General features: G+C 55.4%; 1 protein-coding gene across 1 annotated transcript in view; it reads right to left on the reverse strand.

Annotated features, from left to right (window-relative positions):
* The window catches only part of HEG1 (heart development protein with EGF like domains 1), a 91,777-nt gene extending 85,278 nt beyond the window's left edge, over positions 1-6,499 (reverse strand). The window contains exon 1 of the mRNA XM_051859197.3: positions 6,063-6,499. Within this exon, the coding sequence (XP_051715157.2) occupies positions 6,063-6,357 (295 nt within the window). The 5' untranslated portion in view covers positions 6,358-6,499. The remainder of the gene's footprint in view (positions 1-6,062) is intronic.
* Between the last annotated feature and the right edge of the window lie 8,646 nt (positions 6,500-15,145).

Genomic DNA, 15,145 nt, shown 5'->3' on the forward strand with positions numbered 1-15,145 from the left:
GCAGCTTCTCTGGGGGCTGTGCCGACCAGCACGACCACCTGCACATCACCTGGCACAGCCCTTCGCAACACCGCGAGGACTCGGGGAGCATTTCCTGATGTACAAATCAGTCCATGTGACGAAGACGGGGACATCTGCCACTCTCCAGCAAAACAAGAGGGAAAAGATGGGACAGAAACAGCTTTGCTTCTGCCCACACAGGATGAATGGCGAGTGGGGGGGGGGGGGCATAGACGCTCAAAGCGAAGCAATCTCAGGGCTTCTGAGTGGGGTCCCCTTTGCCCTCCCCGCCTACTGGAAAAGTACGCATCACAACTGCCTTGTGATATCAGCCACTGCTGCACGTTCCCAGGGAAGAGCCCATTCACAAAGCCAATAATTCCAGCTTGGCTGACAATTAACATAGCTAACTCTGGCATCGAAAACTTATAGACTAGTATACAACTAGTCCATAATTCACAATCTTTGTATAAAATGCTATTTTGTACATGCAGAAAGCCTTACGATCTTATCTTGGGCAATTAAGAAAAAAACTGGGGGGCAGACTTCTACTCTGTAGGTCCTCCCCATTCCCAAGTCATCTCCCTAGCTCTCCGCCCTCCCCAGTCATGGTCCCTAATCTCTCCAAAAAGGCAGGAGCCTGGAAATGAGGAACAGAGGAAGAACGAGGAGCTGGAGGGGATCTGAGCCGTCTAGGACAACTGCAGCTCCATCTCACAAAGAAAACTGGGACTCCATGCGATGGTGCGTGCGCGACCAGATGTGGTCAAAATCTACTCAAATCCTGCCTCCTCCATGTGCTGTGTACTCTAACCTCACTAGGCTTCAGTCTCCATGCTTGTCAAAGGGAAATTCTGTCCCTCACTGCATGTTTTGAGAGTTATGTGGGAAAAGGGACACGAAGGCACCCGTCCACACAGGTGCTCCAAGTTGAGTCAGCAGGAGCAACAAAACTAGTGTCCTTCTCTGTCATTTTCCTGGGAGCCTTTGAAGGCAAGGACAGTTTAAAAAATTATTTATTCATTTATTTTGCAAGTCAGAGTTACAGAGAGAGAGGGAGAGAAAGTGATATCTTCCATCTATTGGTTCCATTCCCCAGATAGCTGCAATGGCTAGCACTGGGCCAGGCCGAAGCCAGGAGTTTCTTCCAGGTCTCCCACATGGGTGCCGGGGCCCAAGGACTTGGGCCATCTTCTGCTGCTTTCCCAAGTATATTAGCAGGGAGCTGGATCAGAAGAGCAGCAGCTGGGACACAAACCGGAACGCATATGGGATGCCGGCACTGCAGGCGGACACTTAACCTACTACGCCATAGCCCAGGGCCTGGGAAGGCCACTTAGGACAGTGGAAACCTCCTTCTCATACCAAAAGGATGCAGAAGATGGAGGGAAGCCACTAGAGCAGTGAGCGGCTAAGGAAACCACGCTGCCATCCATTCTTGGCCTTCTTTCTGTGTGTCTCTGGACAGGGACGACTCAGCTCCAGGAACACTGTTTGCAGCCAGCTGGGCGGGGCCGCTGCAAGGCCAGGGCTCCCTGGGAGGGCCAGGCACCTTCTGCAGCTGTGCAGGACCGGGCGGCAGTAACTGCCAGGCTGGGCATCAGCTACCTCTGGTCTCCCTCTACCCACTCCACTCCACTCGCAGGCAGAAAATATCAGTTCAGCATTTGCACACACTCAGGAAAGTGATAAACGGTTTGTGCAAGCATAGAAGGATGTGGCTCTGCGAAAATGCTCAGGATCACTAGCCATCAGGGAAATGCAAATCAAAACCACAATGAGGTTTCACCTCACCCCAGTTAGAATGGCTCACATACAGAAATCAACAAACAACAAATGCTGGCAAGGATGTGGGGGAAAAGGTACCCCAATCCACTGTTGGTGCGAATGTAAACTGGTGCAGCCACTGTGGAAGACAGTATGGAGATACCCCAGAAATCTGATATAGACCTACCATATGACCCAGCCATTCCACTCCTGGAAATTTACCCAAACAAAAGAAATCAGCATATGAAAGAGTGATGTACCCCATGTTCATTGCAACACAATTCACAATAGCAAAGATATGGAATAACCCAGATGCCCATCAACTGGATAAAGAAATTATAGTATATATACATTATGGAGTACTACTCAGCTGTAAAAAAATAAAAAATAAGATCCTGTCTTTTGCAACAAGATGGTCACAACTGGAAACCATCATGCTTAATTAAATAAGCCAATCCCAAAAACACAGATATCATATGTTTTCACTGATCCAATATAACTAACAGAATACCTGAAATGTATTGGAGTGAAATCGACATTTTGAGAATAGATGACTGTTTATAGCCCTTGTCTCTTCCACTGAGGAAGAGTGATTTGTTCTGTTTTCTTTCTCTTCATACTATGTGTTGAACTCCTTTACTTAGAGTAGGATTAACTACACAATCATTAAGTATACTGAAAACAGATCACTATAAAAATTAAGAATGGGAATCCGAGGGCGGGGGGAAGGGTTGGAGTGTGGGTGGGAGGGTGGATGGGGGAAAATCCCACTATATTCTTAAATCTATCTATATATCATATATATATATAACTTAAATATATGAAAGTTGTATACTTTAAATAAAATTAAAAAAAATATTTTGAAAAGGGCTGCAGCTCTGAAACACACATGTACCCGGAGAGTCCCTAAGCCACACTCCTCCTATTTTGGGGCACCCCATGAAAGCAAGCTGGCTTCTCAGGAACCCACACTTGACCTCAGCCAGGAGAGAGGTGGCCGCATTCCTGGAGGACAGCCACTCTCATCCTGAGGGGCTGCCGCCTGCCCAGCCCGGGGCTTCGCCGCACCTCCCAATGGTTCTCCCGGCAGCCAAGCTAAATGACGAAGTTGGCCCACAAAGTTAGAGCAATTCAGGGGACAGCTATTTAACAGCTCAGAAGGGGCTGGGCTCAAAGCAGTTCCTTTACCCTAGGGAGCTGCATTTTTCTAAGATTATTATTCCTTGGGCTGGCTGTTCGGCTACCCCGCGTCATTTCCCCTTTGGGTGGGAAAGTGCTTTCCTTCTGCATTGATTTGCATTATGATTTAAGCCCTTTTCCCCCTTCATCTGCAGATCTCACCATTAAAATGTGACCTGTGGATTGCAAAATCAAGGCATATAAACTTCGCAGTCAGTTTGGAACTGTGGCTGGGAAAACGCTGGCAGTGAGAGAAACCGTGTGGTCTCAGCAGCCTGTCACCACGGGCCCGAGCACCAGCAGTGAGTGCTGCTGAACAGTCGCAGGGTGACAAGGGGACACCAAAGTCTAACAGTGGCCACACGGACAGGGGGCTACTCTCCAGGGACTTACACCCTAACGCAGGCATACGACCACATACAGATCACAGGGGCAGAGACTCAAGGGCGAGAACCCTGCACTCTGCCAGGAGAAGGGCCAGAAATGACCCCCAGGGAAGAAAGGGGCCTCTCTGGTCCCTGCGACTGACACCAGTGTATGAGAGATCTTCAAAAAATTCATGTGAAAATGCAGACTATGGAAAAAAAAAAAACAGGCATGAATTTCAAAGTATCTTGCCTCAATATAAACTTATCTTTTTTAATGGTACTTTCCACAAACTTCTGGAAGTACCCTCGTAGTCGGAAGCCCAGGCCGGGTGCATGGCAAAGAAGGAGCCGCAGGCAATATCCCCTACAATCAAGTGAAGTTCATTGTTAAGATCCAGGCTTGTGACCAGCAGGAGCCTCGGAGCAGAGCCTGGAAGCCCACCTGTTGGGGTACTGGGGAGGGAGACGCCGGCACAGGACACAGCGTTGAGACTTTGCTGCTCGGTGAAGTAAGGAATGGGACCTGGTGATACCTGGTGACCAAGCAGCGACTCAGGCCCGCTGAAATCACCTCACACAGGTCTCCTCCTTTGCTGGTCCTTTTCCCTCCCTAATGACCTTGTCGGAGTCACCACCAGGAAACAAGCACAGGCCGAGACCCTCAGCCGCGCTCTCAGCAAGCCGCTGATCCGTTCACCTCTCCTGCTCTCCCCCCCTTTTTTTTTTTTTTTTTTTTTTTTTTGACAGGCAGAGTGGACAGTGAGAGAGAGAGACAGAGAGAAAGGTCTTCCTTTGCCGTTGGTTCACCCTCCAATGGCCGCCGCGGCTGGCGTGCTGCGGCCGGCACACTGCGCTGACCCGATGGCAGGAGCCAGGAGCCAGGTGCTTTTCCTGGTCTCCCATGGGGTGCAGGGCCCAAGCACCTGGGCCATCCTCCACTGCACTCCCGGGCCACAGCAGAGCTGCTCTCCGCTCTCCAGCATCCCCCTCCCTGATCTGGCCCCTGGGCCGGCGGGAGAGCAGGCACTCCTTGGGCAGTCTGTGTGGCGGCCCCAGAACAGGTGCCGTGGGCAAGAGAAGGCTAAGACTCCCTGTCTGCTTTCAGGAACTCTCCTACACATTCTGTCCAGCGCCTCCCGCACCTGAAGCCTCCATCATGCTCACCTCCCCCAGGTGAACCATACCCAGGAGGCTGCAAAGTCGGGTCTAGCAGCCACCTGCCTGGCTGCAAGGACAGTTTGGGTCACTTCAGGGACCCAATCCTTACCCACTGTGCCCCTGTGCAGACTCCAGAACCCCCGTATTTGATCTGTGGGCTTCCCAGCTACAAGGAACGAGCCTCTCGTGCAGCCCATCCACAGGGACCCCCCTTCTCAGCATCCCTCGCACTCTCCCCCCAGGGCTGGAGCCTGCACAGCAGCCAGGAGATGGCCATGGCTTCCCAGCGGCCCCTCTGCAGGGCCCAGCCCCTGCACGCCATTCTCTGCGCTCCTAGGTTACTCATCTAGCCGGAGAAAGTCAGGAAATGTTTTCTTTTATGTCCTCGGTCCCTTCCTGCGGACACTCCGCACACTGTGTGGGAAGTCACCTAAAGTCAAGGTCCCTCTGGGATGTGGCTCCCGCTGGCCTTTTGAACAAGGCGTGACCTTCCACCTTCTCACCGGGCCTCCGTTTCCCAACCTCCTGCCAGTGAGTTAGAAATTCCCAAGGAGCACGCATTCTCCTGATCTGATTCCAGGGCACACCTCTAGATTGGATGAAGCAAGTACTCCGCAGAGCAGAAAGCTCATGAGATACCTGAAACTTACAATGAATGATTTCTCAAAGCTGCCCCTGAACGCCAACATCCGGTGTGGCAAGCAACCCGGCCCCTCCGGGGCACCCCCGGGGCAAGGCCCAGTGTCACACACAGGAAGGCACCCGCCAAGGGCACCACGTTGCTTTGCTCAAAGCGCTTTCCAGTTATTTTTACTTTCATTTTATCACATCATCGCTAAGAGGCGTGGGGATCATTACTTCCATTTCGCAGACGGAGAAACTGAGATCAAAAGAGGAAACTTCGAAGGGACACTAAGAATTCCACTAGGGCTGGAATTCCAGCCAGATCTTCCAGACCAAAGGAAGGACCTGGGCACCAAGGTAGCAGGGATGCGGCGGGCGGGGGCGGTGCGTGGAGCAGCGGCTCCCTGGGTAAACAGAGAGAGGGTCCCGAGTTGCGCACCCCCCACCCCCGCCGGCGCGCCCCGGCTTTAGACTGGAACTAGTGGAGCGTAGGCTTTTGAATCACATCCTTTGTCCTGGACAATATCCTCTGAGGTGGAACCCTTCAATTAAAAATCCGTTACTCGGGTTTGAAAGTTGAGCTCTGTACCTGCAGAGGCCAGCTCCGCGTCTACAGGGAAAAAAAGAACGGCACCGGGCCGGCGGCCGGACGTGAGCCCCGAAGCGGGCCGGGGCCGGGAGGGTCCGTCCTCCGCCCCTTCCTTTCGCCTCGCAGCGGGAGGGGGCGGAGGAGGGGCACCCCACGGAGATGAGTTTTCCTCCAGGAGGTGGGGAGCGAAGGGATGGTCCCAGCCCCGGTGCAGCCACCTGCAGAAGCCTCCCTCCCTCCCTCCCAGCCTCGGGGTCCCACGCACGCCGCGGAAGCGGAGCCCCCAACCCGGGTCGCGCGGCGCCCAGGGGCCTAGGGCTGGGGGCGCGCCCACGCCCCCGGCTCGAGGCTCGCGCCGCACCCCGCCTCTCACTCACCCGCGCTCGCGCCTTGGGGGGCCAGACCGGGGCGTCCCCGCCGTGTCGCGGCGCCCGGCCCGGGGGCCGCCTGGCTGGGGTCTGGGGGCGCGGGCCCACGGCGCTCCGGCTCCCGCTCCGGGCCGCTCTCGGGGGCCCGAGCCAGCCCCGCGCCGGGGAGGGGCGCGCCGAGCGCCGGGGAGGGCGGCTGGCCCCGCGTCCCGGGAACCGCCGGCAGCAGCAGCAGCAGCGGCGCCGGCAGCAGCAGCAGCAGCAGGAGCGGCGGCGGCCACCGCGAAGCGCGCGGCGAGGCCATGGTGGCGGCGCCGCCCGCGCTCACATGCCCGGCGCGCGGGGCGAGCGCGGGGCGGCCGCGGGCGCGAGGGACGCGGGGCCGGGAAGTCAGCGAAGTGGGGCTGCGAGCGCGCTCCCCGCCTCAAAAGTTGTGGGCGCCGCGGGCGGGCGGCCGGGGGCGGGCGGGCGCGGCGGGGGCGGCCCGCGGCGCCGCTCCATGCTAATTAGCGCGGGCGGGTCGCGGGGCGGGCGGCTCCTCCTCGGGCTGACATCACCCGGCCGGCGCGCGGGCCCGGGGCGGGGAGAGGCGGGAAGGGGGCGGGGGCGCGCCCGGAGCGCGGCCGGCCTGGGACGGGGGCGGGGCCCGCGACGCCCCGGACGGCTCCGGCCACTCCTGCGCGCCCCTGAACCTGGCTTTGCCTTCTGGAGACGAATGAAACCGAACCTTGTCGATCGGAACCACTCTTGTCAACTCCTTACACGCACAGTGCAGGTCCGGCGAGCGGTGATCCTCACCAACTCCACTGCAACGAGCGCCCGGGCAGAGGAGCGCAGTGGAGACCGGCGCCCTGCTCCCCGCCCGGCTGTCGCCGACCTAGCGGATTCGAGGCGCCGTCCTCTCGTGCCACCCCTCCGCGTCGTCCTCTGGCCAGGGCGGGAAGCCTCTGTCCTCCCAAGCCTGGGTCCTGTCCCCACCCACCGGAGTTCTGCGGAGATGTCGCGGCCGGGAAGCCCAGCTTTGAGTTCAGGCAGCCCTGGGGCTCTGGAAGAGGGCTTCCGGTTGCAGCCTGAGCTCACTGATGCCCGAGGACCACCGGTTTTTAAATGGCCTCTTTCAGGGGAGAGGTGCAAAGATTTCGTGCAAACAAGTTTTCATGCTAAAACAATGTTGGGTGAATAAATAATAAAATGTCTAAATTAGGGGCTGGGGTTGTGGGGAGGGGGTAAATCTGCTACCTGTGACCTGTGGGCACCCAGCTGCTCCATTTCCAGCCCAGCTCCCTGCTAATGCGCCTGGGAAAGCAGCACAAGATGGCCCAAGTCCTTGGGCCCCTGCACCAGCGTGGGAGACCCAGAAGAAGCTCCTGGCTGCTGGCTTCAAATCGGCCCAGCTCTGACTGTTGTCACCTGGGAAGTGAACCAGCGGATGGAAGATCGCCGTGTGTCTCTCGTTCTCTCTCTGTAACTCTGCCTTTCAAATAAGTCAATCTTTGAGAAAAAAAAAAGTAAATTTTAGGGCTACAAGCCTCTTTTAAAGTAAAGAAAGAGTGGCTCAAAGTAGGGAAACAATTTGCCCCGTCAGTTTTCTTAGTGACTGCACCTGACTACCTGCTGCTCATGAAAACATGGGTATGGGCTTCTCCATCCCCTCTCTCTGCTCCTCCCTGCTTCTCTGTCTTCCTGTCTCCATGACCCACCTCCAGGGGGAAGAGCACGCGGTGTCCAGGGCGGCTGCAGATGGGCCCAGGGCCCACTCCCAGGACAAGTGAGTCATTTGGCAGAAAGAATGAAGGAAGCTGCGTATAAATAAGCTCACCTTCAATGAGGCGGTGAGGGGCACGGATTTCAATTTATTTTGTTTTCTTAAGAATCACAAAATAAACCCAACTTTCCAGGTCTTTCCAAGAAAGCTCCAAACCAACATCCTGCTGTGAGTGATTTGGTTTGCTCTCATGGCCACAGCTCAGCTTCTCTGGACATTGTCCGCATGCTAACAGGCAGGACCACATCGCTGCCCACACCCAGCCAGACAGGCCCCAGCAGGCCAAGACACCGTGCTTCCCAGAAACATTTCATTCAGCCAACCAGGAAGGTTGAAGGGTCTGATGGCCCCTTGGGGCTTCTCCTGTGGGTGCAGAGATCCCACTGGAGCCAGCTGCACCTGCCACCTGCCACCTGCCCCTCCCCTTGGAGCACCACAGGTTTATCTCTCTCTAATCTTCCCTTAAGCTTCTCAGAGAAATGACCAAGGTCAGGGTAACTGTCAGCTGGGTAGGGCTTAGCTTGCACTAGGAGGGGGAGACACAGGGAGAACCTGTGGAGCGATGGGTCACAGTGTAGAGGCATCCCAGCTCCTTTTGATTTCCTCCAAGGACAGAAAAAGCCCGAGTCAGAGCCAGTAGTTGACTTGGTCTTAGAGCCCTTGCTTCTTGACCTGACTTGACCACTGTGATCTGAGCCTCGGTCCCCTCATCTGTGCAACATAGATCATCCTAGACGATTGCTGAGGAGTGCTCCAGCTCTGGTGTTTCAGGATTCGGGAAGATCTTCTAATCCACACTAGCGAGCAGGCACGGAACTGCTGTCTAGGGACATTTGTAATGTTGCCTTCCCAGGGATCTGAAAATCTAGACAAGATTGCTGATCATCCCACATGGCTTAGGAGAGATCCCCTCTGGAGCCAGGGAGACGGATCAGATGATGGCTCATCTAGAACGAGACAGGTAGGAAACCAGCTTAAACCAAATTCCTGGGCTGCGTGAGGAATCAGGCATTCCTGAGCTCTTCAGGGACAGGAAGGGGGCCGCTCCAGAGTGAAATCGCAGGGAGCTCAGTGGTTCTTCCGCTTGGCACTGCGTGAATCAGAGCTCTGCGTGGGTGCTCCTGACTCCACTTGTATTAGGCAGAGGAGGCTCGGAGCTAAGAAACAAATAGTGCCGCTCCCCAACCCCCTCCCCCAAATGTAGCAGCCTGACCCCACAGATGCTTAATCCCTGTTCACTCTGCAGCATTAGGCGTGGATGTTCAGGTCCGTGGGGTGGCTTCTTCCCCACACACTCCTTAGGAATTCATACCATGGTGGCTCTGCCATTCTCCAATGGATGGCTTCCAAAGTTGCCCTGGGGGACAGCATCCAGAGGTGAAAAGAACAGTGCAATGTGAGGGGAGGGCGTGGGTGGGGAGCTTTGATGGGCCAGGCCTGGGAGTGGCATGCTCCACTTTTACATTTTATGGGAGAGATAGGATCACGTGATTCACCAAACTGCAAAGGAGCCTGGGAAATGTAGTCCAGATACATAGGCAGAGAAAGGGGGAGGGGATTTGGACACCCAGCTAGCCATTTCTGCCCTACCACTTGATATAAGTAGGGTGCAGACAGAAAGGGACATTACAGCAGATTCATCCCTATGGTCTCAGTTTCCTTCTTCATACAACAAGGGTGTTGAATTCGATGCTCTCAGTGCCCATCAACCTTAGTATTCTGTGGTTCAAAGAGGTGACCAAATGTCCCTGTCACCAAGGTAAGCAAGCCACGCAGGTTCCTGCCGCAACACAGCCTCAGCTGGAGAAGCCCTCCTCTGCTGCTCTGACGGGTGCACCCAACTGAGAGGGCCTTGGGTTTACTCCAAGTTCTGGTTCCATCGCTTGGCCAAAGTCAGTGATGTCTGTTGGTCTTGGTGTACCCAGCTGTGCAGTGGGATGAAAGTCGTTACCCTTGGCTGCCTCGCCAGTGGTTGGTCTGAGCATGCGATGAGATCACTGTTGCTAAGGCACCTGGAGCTCTTCTGACTATAGTGCTCTGTATGCTGCCCTCACTGTAGCCAGAGTTTCTTACAACACTGCTTGCTGAACAGGCCCCAGAGTGTGCCCAGTTCCTGAGAGTGGTGCCCTGCAGGGCGTGTGCCAGTGCAGGGCGGCATCACCATGGCTGGGAACAGAGGGGACAACATGGAGGCAGCATCTCAGAGACCCTCAGGCAGCTGGTGATTCAGCCCACAGTGCGGCTGACGGATCAGCCAACAGAAACCTGGACTGAGCCTCACCTGGAGGCAGGCGAGCTGTGCTTAGGCAGCACCGTCTCCCTGGCAATTCTGGCCGACTTCTCTCTTGCGTGCTTCCCACCCCATTACACTGTGGGGCTGTCTCCTCCCCTTCCCAATCTCTGAGCTGCTTTCTGGGAAAGTCGGGGCCTTGTTCATCTTTGTATCCCCAGAACCCAACATGGGACCTTCTCTCTCTCATTTAGTCATTCAACAAATATTTACTTAGTAAGTACTCTGTGCCTGGCTCTGGGTTGGGTATTGGTTGAGTTTCTGATCTCCTAGAGTTTAAAGGTTTGGAGAAGCCCGACAGTAACCAGAAGGGCATAAACAAATTCATCAGTGTGGGAGCACTGCGGGGGTAGGTGTTGGTCTCCCAGTGGACATGAGATTAAGCAGAATCTCAAAGTTGTGTAGACCGCTGACCAGGAGAAGAAAGCTGGGGAGAGTATGTGCCAAGGCCCTGAGGCAGAAGCAACTGGGATCAATGTCAAGGGCTGGGAAGGAAAGCAGCATGCCTGGAGCCAGAGGGCGAGGGAGAACGCGGCACACAGTGAGGCTGCAGACCGAGAGCCTCCATGCCAGGCAGACCCTAATGCTCATTTTAAGGACTGTTGCTCTAAGAGTTTAGGGAAATCTCTGTAAGGTTTCATGTCAGGGAAATGGGCCAGGTGGTGGTGGAGAGGAAGAGGATGGACATGGAAGACAGAGGTCAGGGTTCCCTGGGATTCTGGTTTGCAGGATCCAGTGGATGGTGGAGGTGGGACAATGAGTGAGAACTAGGTCTTTGAGGTCAAGACCATTGGCTTAGTTTTGGAGCTGGGCTTGGGGTGACTTCATGACATCTAGGCAACCATGTCAAGTGTGCATCTGAAACCACAGACTTGGGGCAGAGAGGTGAGGTCCAAGTTTGAGGTGTGGATTTGGAAACAAAGGGATGAGCGGCGTGGGGAAGAGAGTAGCATCATCAGAGGAGAGAACTTGAAAGTGAGCCCTGTGGAGCCCAACGTGACATGGCTGAGCCAGGAAGGAGACTGGACAAAAGCCATGGAGAGGCAGGAGAGAACCCAGGAGAAGATTACGTCACCAGAACAAAGGGAAGGAAGCCGTGGCTAAGTGTGAAACACTGCCAGGAGGTCAAGTGAGGTGAAGACGGATGCTACCCAGCGGTTTAGCAACATGGAATTCACTGGTGACCACAACAAGATTTAAAAAAATATATTTACTTATTTGAAAAGCAGAGTTACAGAGTTGAGGGGCAGGGGAAGAGATCTTCCATCTGCTGGTTCACTCCCCGAATGGTCACATTGGCCAGAGCTGGGCCAGGCCAAAGCCAGGAGCCTGGAACCCCATCCGGGTCTCCCATGTGGGTGGCAGGGGCCTAAGCACTTGGGCCATCTTCCGTTTCCTTCCCAGGCACATTGGCAGGGAGCTGCACTGGGAGCCGGAACAACCAGGACTCTGGAGTGCCAGCATCGCTGGCGGCCGCTTACCGCACTGCACCGCCAGCGCTGGCCCCAGGAATGGTTTCTTCAGAGTCACTGGAGCAGACCCACGAGGAGGGGCTTGCGAGGAGTGAGAGGTGACACGGCTGAGCTGGCGGAGATAGCTTCTCAGGAGAGTTTGGCTGTGAAGGAGGAGAGTGAGGGAGGACAGCAAGTCGGGGGGGTTGGGAGTATGGGAGTGCTCGCTCGTGATGAGGATCTGGGCATGGAGAAGGTGCACCTGGCACAGGTCTAAGAAAGACAAGACGCTCGATGAGGTCAGGCCCCTGAGAAGCACGGTAGCCTGTGAGGGGCCGGCCTCAGGAGGAGGGGCAGAGGGGAGTGTGGGCAGGGCTGGGGTCTGCATTTCTGCCCAAGGACCTCAGTTTGCTTTGTAACAAGGAGGTGAAGCTTTCTGCGGAGAGGAGGAGCTGAAGGGGCAGGACCTGAGGGTTTTGAAATGTTGAGAATTCATGTGTTCATTTTCTAAGACTGCCACAACCTGCTGGTACCTGGTGTCTTTTTTATTTATTTTTTTACTTGAAAAACGGAGTTAGAGAGAGAGGGAGATAGAGAGAGAGAGAGAGAGAGAGAGAGGTCTTTCATTCGCTGGTTCACCCCCCCAAATGGCCACAACAGCCGGAGTTGGGCCAATCCAAAGCCAGGAGCCAGGAGCTTCTTCCAGGTCTCCCACATGGGTGCAGGGGCCCAAGCACATGGGCCATCTTCCACTGCTTTCCCAGGCCATAGCAGAGAGCTGGATTGGAAGCGGAGCAGCAGGGGCTTGAACCGGCGCTCATATGGGATGCTGGCACTGCAGGTGGCAGCTTTACCTGCTATGCCACAGCGCCAGCCCCTGATACCTGGTGTCTTAAAACAACAGAAAGGGGCCAGTGCTGTGGCATAGCATACCTGTGCTGCCACCTGTGACACCGGCATCCCATAGCAGAGCACTGGCTCAAGTCCCAACTGTCCACTTCTGACCCACTTGCCTGGGAAAGCAGCAGAAGATGGTCCAAGGACTTGGGTCCCTGGCACCCATTTGGGAGACCTGGAATAGCCATTGCAGTCATTTGGAGAATGAACCAGCAGATGGAAGATTTTCTCTCTCTCTCTCTCTCTCTCTCTCTCTCTCTCTCTCTCTCCTCTGTGCCTTTCAAATAAACAGATAAATCTTCTTACAAAGCAACAGCAAGGCATCCCCTCCCAATGCTAGAGCTTAGGATTATGACATCAACGGCTCAGCGGAGCTGTGCTCCCGCTAAGGGCTCTGAGAGATTCTTGCCTTGCCTCTTCCTGGCTTCTGGCAGGGGCAGATAATCCCTGGAGTTTGCAGGCTTGCAGTTTCTGCCTCTGTCCTCACATGGCTGTCTTCCCTGTGTGTGTGTGTGTCTCCCTGTGGTCTTCCTATAGGGACACCCTCATGGGATTTCAGGCCCATCCTGATTCAAAATGCTCTCATTTTTAACGTGATTAGATTTGCAAAGGCTCTATTTTCAAATAAGGTCATGGTCATGATCACAGATATCAGAGGCTAAGAGCTGAGCAAACTTTAGCGTGGACAATTCTATCTGCTACACTGAAGAAGTTTAAGAATACAGGCAGGCATTGCTTAATGACAGGGTGATGTTCTGAGAAGGGTGTCGCTGGGAAATGTTGTTGTTTTGTACACCACAAAGTGTGGTCTAACAAACCAAGATGACTGCACAATCCAGGCGACAGTCTCACGGAGCACTGTCGTTTGTGTGGTCCTTTGCTGAGTGCACAGCTGCAGATGTAGAGGGTGACAGACATGTCCCCGAACACCTGGCCCTGTCATGGGCCCATGGAGACTGGGGAGCCACTGGCAGCATCGGCTGTCCCCGACTTGCTCCCCTCTGCAGAGCAGCATCCAGCATCCTGGTGCAAAGCTGGGGCATCTCCTACTGCAGGGCAGGGCTCCTTCCCACCGGGAACGAGGACCGTGGGCCTCTCTCGACCCCTGCTGTCTTCCTGTGTCAGTCTCCATCTCTGCATCCCATTCAGTCCCTTTCACTGCCCAGAGATACAAGAAGAAGCCCTGAAGACAGGAGCTGCAGATCTGGTCCCAACAGCACCAGGGCTGCAATAGAAGAAGCAGAATCCAGCCCTCCAAGGAACAAACACCTGCTACCCTGCACTGTTTTGTTCAGAGCTCCAGGAAGCAGAGTGCCTTGGGATTTTGACCAAAGAATGGAAGTAATAAGCCCAGCTCCTCATTTCTGGCCCCTCCTCCCGGCCAGGAGAAGCCCCGTTGTCTCCTTCCTGGAATGTCGGGAATGGGCTCCTCGGGTCCAGGTCAGGCCGGGCTGCTTGCTGGCCCCCACGCCTGGGGAGCCCTCACTGCCTCTCTGCTAGCTGCTGCTGGTCTCCAGGGCCAAGGTGAAGATGTAAACACCACAAGGCCTCTGGAAACTGACTGGGCCCTCCTCCAAGGAGGAAGGGTTGCTCAGGGCCTGGCCAGGCTCCCAAGCCTCACATACAGCAGCGCTGAGCTCCGGCGTGCACCGTGTGGGGCGGGCCCCTGCATGACCTTCCGCTGCTTGTCTGCCCATCTGAGAGGACCATCGCATTCCAAACAGCGTTCCTCTGATAAAATTGGCTACACGCTGTAAACGTCAGCGAGCCAGGAACATTCTCCAGCGCAACAAGACTCTGATAAAGCAGAGCCATCCAGCTTGAAACACCCTCCCCAGAGCAGGCAAGGGAATTCCTGGGATGCCACGATGCTGGGCAACATGGCCGGGGTCCAGGGAAGGGGCAGAAGGGCCAGAGGAGACAATCCCATCATAGGCAGAGGGACCCGGATGGGGCCATCCTGTCACTCATCAGTCAACAGTATTTGTGGAGCACCTCCCAACCGCCAGGTCCTAACGGAGTCACTGGGAACACAGTGTCTCCATGTGACAGCAAAGCAGCCCTGACTTTCAAAAAGAAGTGACACCTGCCTCTCCTCGCACAGCGCAGGTTAGCAGCCAGGTGCAAGGTCCCACTTCTAATGCAGACCCTGCCACCCCACCCTTTACCCCTGGCCGCTCCTGCTCACCTCCCTTGCTCTGGGAGACAGTGTTTCATCTTCCTCCACCTCCCACTGGGCCCTTGTTATGGCTTGGATAATAGCTTGGGTGTTTCCCAAAGACCCATGGGTTACCAGGGCTTGATCCCCAGAGTCTTGTGTTAATAGAATAAGGATGGAAACTAGTCCAGTCACGATGTCTGAAGGGGTCCTTGCAAAGTGATTAGTCTGGAATAGGTGGTTAGGGTGGAGCCTAGGATGGACGCACGGAGGCTTCCTAAGGAGAGACACGCACGTGCAGGTGAAGTGTGCTCCCCTCCCTCTGCTCCCGGCTCACCGCGCGGTCCTCTCAGCCGTCCTCCGCCCTCATCAGATGCCGGTCAATGGGAGCTGCCCAGTCTTGCACCATGCAGCTTTCTCCCTGCTTAAGTAGCTCCTCTCAGGTGTTTCAGTCACGGGAGCGAAGAGCTGGAGGCCACAGGCCCCATGCTCTTGGTGCTCTGGCGAGCTTCCTGTGTGCAGCGTCTCCTC

The sequence above is a fragment of the Oryctolagus cuniculus genome, chromosome 4 (assembly GCF_051225735.1).
Source record: "Oryctolagus cuniculus isolate XC-2025 breed Fujian yellow rabbit chromosome 4, ASM5122573v1, whole genome shotgun sequence".
In the NCBI taxonomy this organism is placed as follows: Eukaryota; Metazoa; Chordata; class Mammalia; order Lagomorpha; family Leporidae; genus Oryctolagus; species Oryctolagus cuniculus.